Source organism: Centropristis striata, chromosome 4 (assembly GCF_030273125.1).
Source record: "Centropristis striata isolate RG_2023a ecotype Rhode Island chromosome 4, C.striata_1.0, whole genome shotgun sequence".
Lineage (NCBI taxonomy): Eukaryota > Metazoa > Chordata > Actinopteri > Perciformes > Serranidae > Centropristis > Centropristis striata.
In genome coordinates, this window is record NC_081520.1 from 9,924,883 (window position 1) to 9,944,317 (window position 19,435).

Sequence of the window (19,435 nt, forward strand, 5' to 3'; positions counted from 1 at the left end):
AGAGAAAACGCAGAGTGAATGGAAAACTGCTCGGCCTGGATTTCATTTATACTGATAAAAGAATTAGTTGGATGAAGTCGTCTGAGACTATTTAAAGTAAGACCCACAGAGAGAAAGAAAAAGGGCACACAGAGAGCGAGGAGGCGAGAGGATGGAGATAAAGAGACAGGAAGAGAGAGGCAGGGAGTCATGTCTTATTAATACTGGGACTGCTCTCTGGCAGTGAGTTAAAGCACACATCTACCAAACATCTGTCAAATGGCGTAATCCATACGGTTTAGCATAAGCTCCTGGCAGCACCGCTGGACAGGGACTCACAAAGATACACTGATATAAAAACACGGCATTGCACAAGAAATGGGAACCGGCTTTTGCGTGATTCCGTTGCCATGTGCCTGACTGCATGAACATGAGCCCTTTTTATGCATGCCTAAGTATGTCTGTGTGTGTGCGCGTATACAATATGCATGATGTGTGTCTTACCATGGACTTGCAACATGGCCGAGGCCTCCGTCTTGCCCACACTGTTCTCAGATGTGCAGGTATACGTCCCTTCATCCTGCTCTTTCACGCGGAACAAACGAATGCTGTTGCCGTTGCGGATTTCAAACCTGGGAATGAGAAAAGGCGAGATAATGAGAGATCTAACAGCAGAGAGAGGCACAGTGAAACAGAAAATGACTATTATAATCTACACAAAGCGAAGAAAATCTGCCGGTAGTACGAGATAATGTCATTTCTTTCTTGTCAATCAACCTGTTACATGATATTTTTTTTTCTCTCAATCAAGTGACATTAACTTGAAACGACTGGAACGACGTGTCTTATCTGCCTTAGATATTGTCACAGGTTCCTGGAAAATTCTCGAAACAGCTGAAAATCAATTAAAAACAAGCCAGATTATCTTAAACCAATTGGAGGGTTTTTTTTCACTCAACCCTGGAAAAACAGCATTTTATCTCTTAATAGTAGATTAAATTTGTTGTGAAGCAGAATCATTAAAAACAAAACAAAACAGAAAGATAATTCAGCTGTTTTAGTCTGTTAAAAGGAATACACTGATTCAGAACAGAAGCCTATATTTCAGAGTTCATAAAAGAAAAAGATAAAAGACAAAACATAACAAGGAAAAGATGAAAGACAGATGATGATGTAGCTCTTTACAAACATGAAAAACAACCGTTTCATGAGTTTTCAAAGTGGACAAAAAAACTCATGTCTGTACAGGAGACAGTGACGGTTAGCCTAGCTTAGCATGGGACTAGAAACAACAAACCTGTAAAACTACAAAAAATTTTTTTTTTTTACTTTTACATTTTGTTGTTATATTGACTACACTAAAATCATACGGTATTAATAAGTGGGCTCTACTTGGTGAAATTTTTTGAAACTTTTGGACAGAGCCCGGCTAGCAGTTTCCCTTTGTTTCCAGTCTCTATGCTAAACTAAGCTAACCATTAACTGGATCCAGCTTAATGTTTACCGTAGAGACCAAACAGCAACTTTAAGGGCTGATAATGAAAGACAACAGGAAAGTGCAGCTCCTTAAAAGGCCACTTGAAACTCGCATAGACCTCCATGTTAAAAATGCCCAACGTTACGGCAGAAATAAACATGTTTACAGCCTGGAACACAAAATAGTTTTGGTCTCTATAGATAAAATCCCCATTTATGAAAACTGTACAAGGGGTGGATTTGATATAACTCACCCATTTAAATTATAATCCACCACAGAAGGTATATTATATTATGATATATTATATTATACTGTATTATTATACTTATATGTAATATAAGGAAACTTATTAGGGCCACGGGGCAATCGTGTATGTGTATGTGGCTGCTTTGACAGGCAGAAGGTCACAGGTGGTGTGTTTCAGATACCAGTTTTCATTCAGCCCACGTCTGCCATGACATTGAGCTACATTTCGGCTCTTCAGAAAACCATGGGCGCCCTGCCGTGTGGTTCCAACATGAGAGTTCAATCTTCTTATCTAATGGTCTGCAAGAACGCAAACAAGTACACTTTTCCAAAATGATGAACTATTTTTTAGAAGAATATACTGTGATTTTCATCTTCTTTATTTAATCAACACTTCATTATTCTTTTTGGCTTTTAATCCGATATCAATTTCAGCACCATAATGAGACAATATACTCAACAGCTGTTGTAGAGGAGCAGCAATAAAACATAATCATATGCATTCATTAAATAAATAAATAAAGTATCGAACACTTTATAACTTCGGCTCAACATAGTGCTGATTGTGAGTATTATTTATAGTTAGAGTTTTAAGTGACAGACGAATATCATTTTGGAAAGTGAAAAAAATGTAATTATTTAATAGGCTTAGCTAAATATGCATTATATTTAGCTTAGATGGGAAAAAAGGATGGAACTGGTCACAGGAGGATTCTGCAAACTAATGAATCCTCTTTGGTCTCTTCCATTTATGAATTTATATTAGCAGTCTGATAGGGAAACATGAATTAATTAACAATTACTCCACATATGTTTTCTGGGTCACATGTGTTAATAATCCCATGCTCGGCTCGCCTCTGGATTTCTTATTCAGCCTCTTAAGAAGCTGCATGTGCTTCATCAGTCTGACTCTCTATAGGTGTGTGCTCATGTCCGTCACTCTCACCTCCCACGGGGAAGCTCCCCTTCCTCACGCCGCCATCGGACAGTGGGAGGGGGATCTCCGTGCACCTCGCACAGGAAGTCGACAGTCTCCTCCTCCATGACCACCTGGTTCACCGGCCTCCGCACCAACACAGGGCGCTCTGCAGTGACAGGAAAGGTGCTTAAACATGTCCAGCTTAAGTTGCTTTTATTCTGCAGCACAAACATTTACTCACCGTACACCACCAGCTCTGCAGGATCGCTGTCCCGCTCTCCAACCATATTAGAGCCCACACAAACATACATGCCAGCATCACTCTTTCTGGTGTGAGAGATCATCAGTTTGCCCGCACGCATCTAGAAAACAACAGTGACGGTTGAAGAGATTAGTCCTCAGGGTGTCCTGAGTGAGAACAACAGATAGATACTACTCACTGTCGTCATCACAGCCTTTTATTCACATGTGGTTACTCTTTCATTGTTATAAATCGATAATCCTCCAAAGTACCATATGAGTCATTTGTATTTTGGTAAATATGACTAAGTACATTTATAGAAATACTAAGGTACCAGAACATCTAATGATTCCTATTTTATGTTACTCAGATATTCAGCTTCCGGAAAACTAGCAATAACACCATGTAGAAATACTCCAATACAAGTAAAATGCCTGCATTCAAAAACTTACTTTGGTAAAAGTACACAAGTATTAGCATAATAATGGTCCTAAATTACCAAAATTAGCAGTTCTCATTACACAGAATGGACCTTTTCATTATTGAACTATAATCACGGATTGTATTAATCTGCTTTGGAGTTAAAGGACTACTTTATATAATGCCAGGTAGCTTAATCCATCATAAAAAAAAACTTAATTATTAGTTAATTTATTACAGGATTTTATTCTTAAACTATTATTTATATTTTTGTTAATTGTTATTTTATTTTATTATATTTTTTATATATATTTAAATTTATATATTTTTAAAAATATGTATCCATTAATGATCTCAACAATTGAAAAGTAGTCAGAAGTAAATAGTAACTAATGTTGTGGGGTTAAAAGTACAATATTTACCTCTGAAATGTAGTGGATTACACATGTAAAGTAGCAGGAAATGGAAATACTGAAAAAAAAGTACCTAAAAATTTTAAAGTACAATTTTGAGAAAAATATTGTACTTTTGATTCTTCATTTACTTTACAGCTAAGTTACCCTTTATATTACAAACAAAACATATGAGAAAAATGCTACTAAGACTTAAATGCATCAGTAATAATACATCCAAATTCACATGGACTATTTATTATTTTCTTTGAATACATTAAAGTATTATTATTATTATAGTTGTTGTTGTTGTTGTTGTTGTTGTTGTTGTTGTTGTTGTAATACAAATGTTCTTTCTCTTAAGTAACATTTTTAATACAAGACAGTGTGGTCCAGTTATGTCAGTTGTACTTAAGTAAAGTGATCTTAACCACTGTCCTTCATCAACTTCAGCTCCTGCTTTCTTACATTTCGGGAATAAAAATGTCTTTCAGAAACCACTAGAGATTGTGTCCAGCTGTTGATTTTACACATGAGAGCACAAAAGTGACAGAAAAATCTGAGACATTTTCCGCTCCATAGAAAACCATTGCATTGAATTATGTTCTATTGAAACTATTGTCAGTGTAAATGACTATCTCTGCCTTTCTCCTGGACAGCTGAATGGTGGTGGGTTTATAAAGAAGCTCCGAAGAAAGAAGCACAAAAGCAGAGTCTTATAATTGATGTTTCAGATTACATTTCTTGCTCCATGTCATTTTTATTCAGTTTAGCTTGGTTTGGACATGTACACACCTCATTTCTCTCTCTAAGATAAGGATTATCATATTCTATATTTGTATTATTGTCAAATAATCCCTGGAAAACCCCAAAAAAACAACACGTGAGGCTGTATCCTATTACTTTCTAACTTGTCTATACCATCAATGGCTCTGAGCCACAAGGTCATTTGTTCCTACAGAAGACCTTCAGCTAAATTTAACTTGTGACTTCACTTTAACAGGAAAAAAACTGTGAATTCATACACATTTGATCTTGAATTGCAGCCTCAAGCATCAGTGTCACATCGTGTGTTGAATGCATTTGTAAGCATTGGCGGATTATGAGACAATGTGGTTTCACCGATTTTTGCATATCTTTGTAGTTGTTATGCCTCTTTTGTGGTTTTGTGTCTGTTAGTGTGTCTTTGAGGTAATCTCTTTTGTCTTTTGGGTTGTTTTCTATCTCTGTATAGTCATTTGTGTCTCTTTGTGGTTGATTTGCATCTCTTTCTGGTCATTTTGTACCTTTTTGTATCTCTTTATGGGGCTTTTGCATCTCTTTGTGGTTGGCACGTGTCTCTTTGAGCAACATTTTCCAGCTCAAGGCCAAGGGAGCCCCTGACACTTTGAGCCCCTGGGCCAGTGCCCATTCACGAATCCATTCAGTGTGCAAGAGTGCAATCCAAAAAAATTGGGATGCTGTGAAATAGCAATAATTTGCAGATTGAATCACACAGCATAAAGATATCTAATACTCAATAAGGGGAAACTTTTGTTCTCCTAAATTATTACACTCATATTGAATTTGGTTTATTCTGTTTTTTACACAGCCACACAATTTTTGTGAGTAGTCTAAGAGATAAAACAGCCTTGTGTGTCCTATTTATTTTGAAATGGGAGCTTGACCTGTTCACTCTTTGTTCCGTGTTAATGTTGGACTCACAGAGATTCGTTCATCCTTGGTGCTGACTCGGGCGTTGTTGCGTTTCCAGGACACGGTGGGCTCAGGGTGACCACGTGGAGGCACACACTCTAACACTGCAGGCTCACCCGCAGCCACCACCACATCGCTCGGGGCCTGCCGGAAATCATCTCTCAGGACTAAGAAGAAAACACAAAGAAATCTAATTAGCTTCAGCAGCCCTGCCTGTCTGATGTACTCAAAACAAAGACTGTAAATCAGACCAGCAGATCGGTGAGCAGCAGCACAGACACATGACCAATATCCTTTAAAAAAAACACCAATTTGTCTTGGAAATCATTTGGACTTGTTTTCTTGAGTGCACCATCTTCTTGCAGAGGATTGGCTGAAAACAAGCTTATTGAGAGAATGTCGATTATTGTGTTTGCATGTGCATGACTGCTCAAATCCCTGGCAACGTCCTTGTTAGACTGCACAGTGTTTTAATGTTTTCCCAGGCCTGTGTGCTACTCTGCTGTCTCTCCTGTCAGAGCAGATGAATAATGCACATCTCTCAGTCCAACATGGAGTAAACAAATAACAGCGCATTCATAATTTAGCCCATGTGTGAGGGAGAAAAAATGGCCTCTGCATTGATGAAGGGATTGTTTCTCTGATTTCAAACGCTACGACTCAAGTAAAGCAGCCCGGAACTTAAAATCTATCCTCACGCCACCCCTGAAGTTTGCACTCCCGCCACCCGCGGATGGTGACAGGATGAGAAGACTTTGACTTGGCGACCTCTGATATCTTCTAATCTTCGACTGTGATTGACAGATGAAAGCCTCAGTCTGAACTGTGAACTCGAGCCTTCTCATGAGACCTCCTGTACAATGGAAACTCATACTCTGATGCTGACAGGCTCACATTTTTAAAGCACACACACACATTGGCTTCACTCATGTTGGACCACATCCTGTATCTACAGCCTACAGGCTTTTTTTTTCCTCAACAAAAGTGTAGCCTATTATTCCTGCATAATCAATCAATGCAATCTCCTTTTACACATTCATGAATATTTTAGCGATCTTTCACAGACACAAAGATGAAAGATCATCAGCTTTTCTGTCAAACCATGGCAGCAGACCAAACATTAACACACTCAGTCATCAAATGAGCGATCACTAAAACTCCACCCCCAAAAACACAATTATCCAATCACGGCTTGATTAGGGACAGCAGGCCTGTCAAGTCAGGACTAAGTAGGGGAGTAAAAAGTGTGAGTAGTAAAAAATGTGAGTAGAAAAAAGTGTGAGTAATGGATAATACTGTGAGTTAAGCTGCAACGGTTAGCGTTTTTTCCAAAGGTAAGGAGCGTGTTGTTATTTTGTGGGGTTACATTACAAAAAGTGGGAGCTAAGACACTATAATATCAGAGTTTAGAGTAACAAAAGCGGCTTAATCTTGCATTGAATTTGGCTCAGAGAAGTGTACACTCTCGCTGAAATTTTGCATTAAATAGCGTTTTGTTTGCCAAACTCATTGATTATTCTTCGCCCACAAATCATTTTGTTATGTAAAAGTGGTCGAAGGTGACCAACACATTTGGCTTGTTTAAAGTACACGTTTTGAGAAACAACAAAGACACATTTCAGACTTTTGTTCACAGAAATGACATATTAGTCTCTAGACTTAGACTTACAAAGAACACTAAGAATTGCAGCTATAAAACAGATAATGAGGAACTAGTTTAAACCTATGCCACTTTCATTTAATAGTAAGTCAAAAGTAGATAGGATTTTGGAAATAGAATGAGGAGCATACAGAATCAGAAACCAAGAACAAGAATATTTAAGACTATGCAATACATTGAATAAATAAGATAATCACAATAGAATAATATCATTATACACAGCCCTGATGTGCATGTTTTTCCCCTATTATTATTATTTTAATGCATATATGTAGGCAGGTGCAGATGTACATATATGTAGGTATTCCATGTGGGATAGCCCTCACTATGTAATAGTATATATGTATGTATATCATTACACTGATCTGCTTATTTACCTTATTGTTTATTCTAATTTTACAATTATTAGTTCTTTAAGTCACTATAAGACATATAAATGTGCAAGAATGACACAAGTATAAAGAACATGATATTGTGTCTAAACAAATGTAAATTTGCATTACCTTCTACAATAAAGTATATTCATATTTATAAAGAAACATTGTATCAGACTCCAAAAGTAACCCACATCTTTTTTTTTAAATGCTACATTTCAACTAGTAATTGATTGTAAACTATATTTGCTATGCAAATTGCTGTAATCTCAGTCTTTCCTCATTAGGATTTAGTAACATTACTGTAATCCACCTTAAATCAACTAAACTAAGCACTTAGTTAATTCTAGGCCAATTACTCTGAGAACATAATTAAATCTATGGCACATTCGTTATCCATCAATGTGGCTGACAGGTCTGCGTCGACATGGCAGCCCTGGCCTTTAATATAGCATCAATATTCAGACCTGCTGGGTTTGAATAAAATCTGATCTGAAAAGACTTCATCACAGCTGTTGAAAGACAGAAAATCATTCCTCGCTCTGGTTCGACTGCCATAATTGTCCTGGGTAAACCGATATGAATATTATAAAACTGAGTGAAGCGGCTGACAGTTTTCTCTCAGGTCTGAAGTGGCCATCAGTCAATCTAAATGTTACTCATCCCTTTTCCTTTACTTGATATGAATGAATCAATCACACATACCTGCCTCCTAAAAACTGAACTTTATAGAACTGAAGTGGAAGTTTACTCTCTTCGCCAAGGGGGATTTTTAATGCAGTGACATTTAGGATAAGAAAAAGTTTTTAGAGAATGAGGACTTCTCGACTTTTGAGTTTCTTACAATCTACAGTGATATTTTAGTTGTTATTCTTAACACTATGATATATCTCAGAGCAGGTGATAATGTTACAACAGAAGAGGAATTTCACTGACCAGCAGCTTGTTGACACACAGAGCATGGAGAAGTAAAACACAGTCAAAAGCCTCACAAAGCAGGGCACTTAGGAAACCTTTGCAGGAGCTTTAGCACAAGCATGGATGGAATATAACTAGTAAAGGCACTGACTCTCCTCCCAAAGGTCTTTTCACCAAATAACCCCGACCCTGTTCACTTGGCTGCCTGTTTCAAATGCTTTGCAGAGCTGAGGGGCTAATTGAAAGCACTGCATTATTTTTAGACCTCCGTCTGTAAGGCCTGGTTAGATGTGCGCACAGAGACCTTTGTTTCACTGCCATGGTGACTGAAGTGAAAAAGTTATGGGCAGGGAGCTAATCCCCAAAACCACACACACACGCAGACACAAACACGCATGCACGCACACACCTTTAGCATTTGAAACCCAGAGTCCCCGGGCACAGACTCGCAGAAAGTGGGACATTTGAGGGTTTGAAACACATGCCAGAGAGCAGAATATATTCCGAACATCACTACCCCCAAACACTGTGCAACACCAGCTCCAAAAATGTCTTTGAAGCTGTGTTGAAGTTAATGTGATCCTTCCTTGCTCCAACTTAAAAGCCTGCCATGCCAAACGGAGTTTCTCACGGATGTTGATGATCCCACCACAGAATCGACCAATCTCCTCAGAAACACAAAGACGAAACCTCCCCCCCCCCCTCCCTCCTGAGGGGGCTGCTGTCCCGAACGTAACTTCTGAGACATAATACGACTAGCTCGCAGAGTAATCTCCTAAACAGGGCCCTGCTCTCTCGCTTCCTTCCGTCCACGCTTGGCCTCAGACGGGGAGCGTGGTCCCTGCAGGGCGGCTGAGGTTTGACCCTGCCTCTGCAGAAACAAATCCTCATTCTCCCCAAGGCACTTCCTGTGAGCTTAAATAATGGCAAAGCAGCGCTAAATGACTCTCAGCGGCTGCATCATTATTTCTGTGGGCGCTATTATGAGAGCCACCATTCATTTTCATAACTTTAATATTTCAGGGATATACAGATTAGGAGATTTAATCTCCCAGAGAATATTCATCACTTTATTTTTAAGTGACATTTATCTCTGTAATGCCATGTTTAGCAGAGAGGAGCTCTAGGACTACAGAAAGGCCATCTGTTGGTGTTTTTGGAGAAATGAACAGAGGGCGGAAGAGAGTGTGTATTTGCATGCAAAGGGCTGATTAATGAATTGTTGATTGTTGTATTTCTGCTAATTGATTGTGACTAAAACCAAGCAGCTACAGGGCAAATTACTTAACAGTTCACAGACCATTTACATACCCAGAAAGAAGGAAACATGATGGGTGAGTGTGACAGACAGGACAGGGGGAAAAAAGGCTTTTGTACAAAACGCGAGGTGACAGTGAGTGTGGGAAGCAGGCTGAGCAGATAGCGTGGGCCGGACTGATGTGTGAATGGCCACCAGGCTCTGTGTTCTCACGGCTGACAGGTAGGAGGGTGGACAGAGAGGTTAAAGGACAGCACAAGTGCACATTATTGGAGCCTGAGACGACCCGCAGCCCAGGCTCCCTATTGTTCTTTTATTTCGGAGAGCAGTAAACCCGTTAGGGAGGTGGTCTAATCCCATTGCCATGATAGTGCCCTGTCACAGCTAATGGAGGCTTTGCCTACAGAGAAGAGAGATTGCTTTAATCCATCCATTGTCTGATTGTGTTGATGGAGGATGAGAAGACACTCCCGGACAAATAGTCTTTATGAGAAACTCAAGGCTGTAAATTCCTCCACTTCTCAAAAATATGATGATGTTTCAATTACAAACAAACATTGCACACACTCTGCATTGTTGGTGGAGGCTTGCCAGGGCTCATATAAACCATAGCAGAGGGGATTTGCACAATTTCAGAGTCAAACGTAGGCTGAAATCTTTAGTAGGGATAAATTCTGAACTATACATATATAAAAACCCTATTCATCCAGGATGATATGTATCCGATATAAATATCCCTGGTTTATAGCGAACGTAGAGCAGAAGAAGCCAAGAATCAAGCTGCAACCAGAACTTTGATTCCTTCATAATCCCTCATCAGGAGTAAGAGGAACATCTGGCTCTAAAGCCTTTTAAGCAAGTTTTATTTTTTATTTGTCCTACTTTATTCTAATCCTGCCGCACCATGTGACCATCTCCTCGCTGAGACAGACATTCATGATTTTGAAATAGACTGTTTTTGTACCCCCTTCTTGTTTAATTTTAAAGCCAAAAAACACAGTTAATGGAGGAACAGATTTCAGTCCACTCCCACTGTCTCATTATTCTGTTTTTTTGTGTGTTTTTTTTACCCACAGCCAGCCACGTCAGCCGGTCACTGGCAGTGTACAGTAAAAAGAGGAGAAAAACAATAGCAGAATAATGACTTCTGCTGGCATTTCCGAGCAAAGCGAGCTCCTTTCTACAAGGTACTCTAGAAGGGAGCAACAGCGGCAATACAAAAAACAGAAGTTGTGGACCTCGGGGTGTGCAAGATGCATTTGAGCATAAAAAACATAACTAAAAAGCAAACTGTGAAGCAAATAGGGAATGACTGTACAGAGCAGAGAAATCCATCTAAGTTCTTGAATCCTGTTTTTGTTTTGACACAAACCATTATAACTCAGCAGTAAACTCCGTGTTTGTCCCAGCTGCATTTTCTTCTATTTATTGAGATATCAATCCACATTATTCCTTGCCCATTACACTTTAGTCCTTCACTGAAGTGGTATGCTACAGGTGTCTTCTTCTTTTCTTGGAGCTTTTTAGGAAATAAATGATGTGTTAATCAAACCTGTCACACCATAAATGCGTTAATGGGATCATACCTCTGCCTTCTACTGCAGTTCAGGGACGAGTTTGCCGTTGCACTTACAATTAAGCTAAGCTGAATTTTAGGTCAGTAACAGTACTGTAGCTGGGTCACATTTATAAACTGGTGATGAGTGATGGTCAATTTTCTTATGAAAAGAAATGCCAAAAATGCACTTTGTCCAGCTGCTCAAATTTGAGAATTTGCAGCTGTTCATGTTACATACAGCTTAAAATCTTCAGTGTTTGGAGCTAGTTGGACAAAAGAAGACATTTGAATAGGTACACTTTGACAATCAAGCTAAAGTTTGTAGCTTAAACATGTTAAGCAGGGATTGTCTCCGTCAGCAATTCAGTTTTCAATCTGTCACTGTGTGCTTTCAGAGAGACAATGTTGAGTCCCACTTTTCTTGTGATTTAACAATGTCTCGTCTTCATTTTCACCCAAACCAAGATTTTGTCTCCCCCTAAACTTAACCAAGCAGTTTTGTTTCACATTAACCATGTGTTTAACACTGCGATTGTGTGACCATTTCACAATATTAAATTAGAACGATCGTAAATGTAGTCTTGTGCATCATTGGCAAACAACCAATTCTGTCATAGAATTGATAGATATGAGGATATGTTGAACATGTTCATGTGTCTTTTTTTAAGACTTGTGGAGAATAGTTGGTAAATAGTACAAAATGATTGTGTCCACTAGCAAGCAGTGTCAAGTTTAGTCAACACCAATCCAAAGAAATGTAGAAGACATCACATAATGCAAATCAGTTTCACTACAGTGAAGACCGGCGGTGACATTAAGTGCCTTAAAGAGGAATTTAATTATCTGTGCTCTGCTAGATGATCACTTGTGGCATTGCTTAAATGTACGCCCAAATCCTGCAAGAATATAAATAGAAAACTTCTTGACATGATGTTGGATCAACGAAACAGCTTGCTTGAGATAAAGGTCTGCACTGTGCTTTGTTCAGATTTGAGAGATGGGTGCATTGGCTCCTCTGCAAGCCTCTACAATCTACAATTACCCATAACACCCTTTTTTGCACAGCTTTGCAAAGACGTGAATCTCCAAAGAAGCAATTCCAGTTCCTAACTCTTGCAGATGCCAGCTCACAGTAAAGTTATTATCCTGCAGCTAAGACATACATTGCGTGAGCGACGTGCAGATCTGTAAGTGCACTGCAGAGAAAAGTCTTAGTCATGCAGCACAATGCATCATGCATCATTCACTGGACATTAATGTGTAATTAACGTGGTTAAAACCAGGTTAGTGTCAGCAGTCCTGCTCTCAATCCCGTACTAAGAGTCCAACAGATGCATCCGTATTAATTACTGCTCAGTGGGAGTTTTAAGCTCTTCTTGCTTCCACCTGTTGTCCCTCAGACTGCTGCCTCTCACACACCAACACACACACATTTCTTCAAGACCACCAGCTTAAAAACTGGCCTCTCATTAACACTGCAGACTCCCCCCTACCTCCCTGCCAGAGCTAATTGGGTCACTATTTACCCCACAGTCAGCACAAGCTCACACAGAGGGGAGGGGGGAGACTAAGACCACCACCATGCTGTCTTAGCATATGCCCTCTCTCGCTTGAGGCAGTGAGATTAGGAGCAAAAACAGGCACTTATTAATACTGTTAGTCACTCAGTGCCTGCAGGTGAATCCTCCCTTTACCGATATGACTGTACAATAATCTCCAGCTGCTCACTCCGCTAAATTTCATTATCAACCATTATAAAGACAACAGCATACGCATCATATCTTCCCTCAGCTTGGATATTTGCATTAGTCGCGGCTGCTCGTGTACAGTCTTTCTGAGTCCCTATTTTTGGATGCTACAGATGAAGTCAGCCATCCATGGGTACACACATGAACGTACACACACACACACTAGCCAGTAAGGAAGCCTCAATATGGTGGACGATAAGACTGTGCTCAAATTGCTATTTTGTGTTTTTTTCACGAGGACGGTTCGACCTTGCTAATCTGTTATGCTCCTTCCCCTAATCAACCCACTGACTAATCCATTTCCTCACGCCAAAGAGAAGCTGCGGTTCAGCCCAGGGCCGAGCCACACTGGCACAATTAGGAGGAAGAGAAGACAATGGCACGTGTCCTGGACCGAGGAGGCAAAATAATAGACACGGCTCCTAGTGGGAGCTTTTTACTTCAGTGCACTTTCCCCAAGATAGGAGAAAGCTCACACTCCCCTGCTGTACAGCAGCAGCAGGCAACATACAAAGAAAGCGAGACATGCGTGCTCACATGCATGATGATGTTGGTGCACACAGAGAGGACTTGCAGGTGACGTGATCGCAATCTGGCTGCTGTGGAAAAGGTCTTCACAGGTCAGCAACAACAGTTGTGTTCTCAATGCAACTGACCAGTGATAGTTTATTTTCTGTAGACGCAATCAAGCAAAAAGATGTGATGATTTCCTGCTGTTGTTTGACATTTCACTGAATATCTTTGGTTTTAAAACTACTGATCAGACAAAATTATACATTAGAATACATCATCTTGGATTTTTTTCATTATTTTCTGACATTTTAGAAGGTTTAAAGTTGCATTGCACTGTTGTGAGGATATGGAGGCCAGGCAGGTCGACACAATCAAATGGGAAATTCAGTTATTTGTCAACCTGGTTGTTAACCTCTTATTTTTGTCCATTAGTCGTGATAACATGTTATCCACCACCTCCATTGTAAAGATTTGGGGAATTCAGACTTTGGGAGGAAAGAAACACAGATCAGAACAAGAAACACAAGCCTCCTACAGCTTTTCAAAACACTTCAGTTTAACAGAAATCACCTCAAACGCTTGTCATTGAGTCTGACCGACAGTAAACACAAAAAGTAGTCCCCTGCAGCTGTTGGAGTGAGCTGCACAGCATTACCGACGACACAAAGTCAAGTCTTTGAGGTGATGTTTTCTTCTGTTAAACAGAAGTATTTTGAATGCTGTAGGAGGCTCACGCTCCTTTACAGATTGATGTGGATCTTGACAGTCTTTGTTAAATTTGTGGTGAGCAGACCAACTTTTTCTCTCCTGATTACTGATTCTGGTACCTAAATTACATTTTTTTTCAACTGTAAACTCATCCAATACCAGTATCATTTCCTATATTTAAACATGTCTACACAAATCCATTGACATCATTTTTATGATTTAAATAGCCTCTTTATGCAGAGATTAGCCTAGACTGGTGTAGTGAAGGTCTGCTGTTATGTCAGATGTATCTGATTGGTGCATTCCTACGTTAAAGTCTGTCATGATTAATACTTATAGTGGACAAAAATGTGAAAATAGACCCACCTAAAGGAAAAAAAAGATCCTCTAACACCAAAATAGGCAACTAATAAGAAATTATTAAAATGTTTCTTAATAATTGAACTAAACATATCATAGTATTGTTTTCATCCTGTGAGTCTGTGTGTGTCAATACGGCAAAATTTGGTCCTGGAGACACCCTCTGTAGCAGAAACTACCAGAGAGGAGATTGTGAGTATTCTTGTCAGGTGTTTATCTGTTTTCGGACAGATTTTGTCAATAAAATAGTGTCACAAAATTGTAGTCATGAAACTTTACAGGTCTGTAGCTGAGATCAAAATGAAGGCAGCCCCCATCATTTTTGTCCACTCTAAGACATAAGGCAAAATGTCACCTTGTGAGTCTGTGTTTGGGTCAGAAAGGTCTAGAAGAGGAAACAAAAACACACACAAATAAACATGTGTGCTGTCTACTCCATATAATCTCATTTGATTTTGTCAGAAAGTTACCAATTTACCAAACAAATAAACCTGAGAATGTTGCCGTATGCACATATACAGTCATAGAAAAAATTATTAGACCACCCTTGTTTTCTTCAATTTATTGTTCATGTTAATGCCTGGTGCAACTAAAGGTACATTTGTTTGGATAACTATAATGATAACAACGAAAAATAGCTCATAAGAGTTTAATTTTAGAGCTGATATCTAGACATGTTACATGGTTTTCTTGATAATAACCAAAATCATTATCAAGAAAACCATGGAAAATGTCTAGATATCAGCTCTAAAAATTAAACTCTTATGAGCTATTTTTGTATTTATCATTATAGTTGTCCAAACAAATGTACCTTTAGTTGTACCAGGCATTAACATGAACAAATGCAATGAAGAAAACAAGGGCGGTCTAATATTTTTTTCAATGACTGTATATGTCAATGCTGATGTAAGTTTATAGGTAAATAAATTTAACCCTGCGAGGCAATTTGGCCTGTTGAATGAACGTGTTCCATTGTACCATATGCAACAATTTGGCATTGTAGCTGATGTGATCACATTGCAAGATGGTCTCTAGCTATATGTATGTTCCCCATGTATAGTTATATACTTAATTATTTGCTAAACTAGTAATTAAATAGCTCAAATGCCCTAAAGATGTTTAAATTCACTGTACTCCTCTCAAGCTGTAAATACAAAGACAAAATTATTGCCCGTGTCCTAAAATTAGAAACAATAATTATCTCTACCCACACCACAATCTTTTTAGGATTTGCTTCCCACAGTCTGGTTGTTTCATATCATTATTCTTAAGCATGGCCAACTCTCCAGTGGACCCCCATAAAGCTGCCAGACGGCTGTAAAAAGATCTGGGACACAACTGCAAAGCATCTGTACACTCAGCACGCACACACACCAACACAACGTGTAAAACAACGTGCACACATACACACTTTTTGGACTATGATCAATAATGTAAAGGCTTACTGGCGACGTCCAGTGAAGCATTGCGGCTAATGGCCTCTCCCAGGTAGTTGCGGGCCACACAGGTGTAGACGCCCTCGTCTGGTTTGCTCCTGCGTCCGTGTACGATGCGCAGGAAGAAGAGGGAGCCGCTGGGCAGGAGCATGCGGTGAGAACGGGGGTCATCTTTGTCCGTCTCCACGCGCTCGCCATCCTTATACCACTCTATATTAGGAGCGGGTCTGCCCTCTGCCTTGCAGTTGAGGGTGGCAGGCTCCCCCTTGGAGACGATCAAATCCGAGGGGTCCTCCACAATCCGAGGTGCGCTGTCTTCAAACCGTGCCCGGGACCCTGTGAAGTGGAGATGAGGGCAGATGTTATCTATCCACCAGGACCACCTAGCATTCATGAAAACCTAAGATGTCTTTGTAACAGGACAGACAGTGGCAAAGGCACAAATATCTTTCTTCAGAGGGTTGCTGGACAAACACGCTGGTTGTGTGTTGAATAAATGTGTGTGCAGCGAAGCAGCAAATCATGGGTAATCTCTCTTTGAAGGTCAACTCTGATTTCAAGGGAAGACATCATGTTTTTTCCAACAACAACCCGTGCCTTTCAGATCACTTCATTTCATATCCATTTGTTCTTGCAACATTCTGAAAATAGCACGACACAGCAGCTCCATATTGCCGTAAGTGGAAGATCTTTATATATATATTTATAGCAGAGGATTTTCAAAGAAGTCACCGTCTGTACAGAGGATTCAATCAGCCATGTGATATGGTAATGGCCAATCTCTGTGTCAATCAGTACTGTTGCAGAGGTGGAGATGATAGTTGGTGGAAAGCTGGGAAAAAGACAAGCAGATCTATGCATTTAAGGGGAGAAAGACCCCAGTTGAGAGATATAGTCTGTGAGGTATAGATAACTTCCATATTCTTCTCTCTGGGGATCCATTACTATCTTCTCTTGGCGGTGAGGGAAAGGCACGCTGCTCAAATCCTAAGGTAAGCTTTTAGAAGAAGACCAAATGTCTCTAACAGTGTGTTACAGTTAAAAAAATGAATAATTCAAAATGCCGCTGCTCTTAGGAACAGATGGTCTCTCCCTCGGTCTGAAAAAAAAAGAAAGAAAATGAAATGGTCACTGTGCCACTGATTATTGTGCAGCTCTGTCTGAAGCATTATTTTCAGCACATAATCTTTCTAGACTGCATGAAAATCCTCCATTATCATTGGAGAGGAGCAGTCAGGAGTAACCTAATGACACACATGTTGTTGCACATGCTTCTGTTACATTATATTTAAATCTGAGGCTTCAGGATAAACCCTCACTTTTCAGCTGTAAGCAGATTTATGTCTTTTTCATGAACTGATTTGATCCACGCAGAGCAGGAGTCGCCATCATGGCACAAACCTGAAGTAAACATCTAAAGAGCGATCTGAGCGCACTCAGCTCAACACCCCGGGGTCACAAACCAGGACAGCTCAAAACACTAATGCAGCATGTGGATGAATACTAATCGAGCCATTAAAATGTGTCATAGCACCTCCAGTCACTCCCGATAAAAACACACCCATACACTTTGTTTACAAAAAGAGAACAAGTGTAAATAATTTCATGCTAGGCCTAATCCTTTAAGATATTGTAATGCACCTTCCTGTGCATAATATTCTAGTACATCTGTATCTGTGACGAGTACATATTGACACATCTGACTGTGTTTGTCCACAGAAAATGTATTCTGAATTTGAATCAGCAGCTCCAGCTGAGTAATGTCCCGGTCGTGAACCATGTTTTTTAAAAAGCATGCAAAGGGTTCGCTGACGGTTTCAAATCCCAGCTCATGTAACACAGTTACATCACTCTGAACTCTCGCTCTTCTATCATAACTGGATTCTATCACAAAAACAAATACTGAAGAGTTGACCCAGTAGAAGATTACATCCAGCAGCGTAATGCTGCGTTTACATGAAGTTTATGTATAAATCCATGCAGCAAAGTCCAAAACATCTGGTAGAAAAGCCGATGGACAACAAACACTGGATCCTAAAACTTCCATGATTCATGTAAGGTAACCGTCATGACATCACTATGACATCATCAGGGTTATTTTCTCAAACCTCCGCAAAATCCACAAAAGTCAGGCCAAGTACACTGATATTCATGAGTAAATTCTGTGGACTGCCTCTTTAACTTTACAAAAATGGCTGTCTGCTCTCAAATTATAGCTCAAATAAAAAAATAAAAAAATCATAAACAACAATTGTTGGTACCAGTGGTGGAATGTAACTAAGTACATTTACTCAAACACTGTACTTCAGTACAATTTTGAGGTGCTTTATTTGAGTATTTCCACATGTGTAACTTGATCATATAAAATATTGTACCTTTTATGCGATATGTAAATTCAACCACATAAAAGTATACTCAGTAATTAAAATGTATCCTACCTGGACAACAATAAAATGATGCTTACATAAATGCACCAAAAATAATAATCCAATGATATATTTGGAATATATTTAACAATCTGAGTGGGATCATGCTGCATAACAAGTACTTTTACTTTTAATACTTACAGTACATTTTGATGCTGATACTTTTGTACTTTTACTTCAGTAAGTTTTGAATGCAGGACTTTTACTTGTAGTGGAATCATTTCAAAGTGTGGTATTAGTACTTTTACCTAAGTAAGGATCTGAATACTTCTTCCACCACTGGTTGGTACTACACACATATCAAACATGTGTAGTTGTTCTGATTAGTTGTAGATTCATCCAGAAGCTTTTTGGTCTGCGCCCATTGATAGCACCTCTGAAATGAAGTGAGAAGTTCCAGACTCACTCAGTTTCCTGTGACGTTGCAATCACGATCAGCTGAGAATCCCATCTACATTGAGGGGTGTGCTATATGCAGGGAAAACAATATCGAGGAGAGTACCTGGAACCAAAAGTGAATCAGATCGAGTCGAGCAGAACCATGAAGTGGAAATTTGGCAAAAACTTGATTCATCACTGCAACTGCACGTCCGACATCCATAGTTAGGATGAAAACATTGTCAGTGCAGCTTCAATATAACAAACAACACTCATCCCTCTGAGGGACTTTAAAGATTTACGAGTTTATATTTTTAATAATATATGTGATCGTTTTAATGAGTGTGTTTGTTTGTGTTGATTTCATATTTTGATGACAATTCCTGAATAATTAAAGCTCAACTAATGGAGTATACAACCATCTGTAGATTTGTATTAGAGCATTTTATCTTTAATTATGACTTTATAATCCTATAAAACACTCTCATGAGACATCTGCTTTACTTTCAACTTCAAATGCTTTTAAACTGCCATCTTTATTGTTTCAAACAGTTAATAAACTCCTTGATAAGTTCCTTTTTATGCTCCCTTAATTTTAGGGCTCTTTTTGATACCAACAAATTAAATTAAATTTACTCACAGAATAACAGACTAAACTCAGTGGTTACCTAATCATTCCAACCACTTAATAAAAACATCAATTCACCATTAACATTACTTGCTATTAAC

General features: G+C 39.2%; 1 protein-coding gene across 2 annotated transcripts in view; it reads right to left on the bottom strand.

Annotated features, from left to right (window-relative positions):
- Nucleotides 1–19,435, bottom strand: part of zgc:77784 (uncharacterized protein LOC402947 homolog) — a 58,267-nt gene that overhangs the window by 30,181 nt on the left and 8,651 nt on the right. For both annotated transcript variants that reach the window (XM_059331746.1, XM_059331745.1), the window contains exons 2-6: nt 15,912–16,238; nt 5,379–5,536; nt 2,863–2,983; nt 2,649–2,787; nt 484–611 (exon numbers count right to left, since the gene is read on the bottom strand). In XM_059331746.1, the coding sequence (XP_059187729.1) occupies nt 484–611; nt 2,649–2,787; nt 2,863–2,983; nt 5,379–5,536; nt 15,912–16,238 (873 nt within the window). The remainder of the gene's footprint in view (nt 1–483; nt 612–2,648; nt 2,788–2,862; nt 2,984–5,378; nt 5,537–15,911; nt 16,239–19,435) is intronic.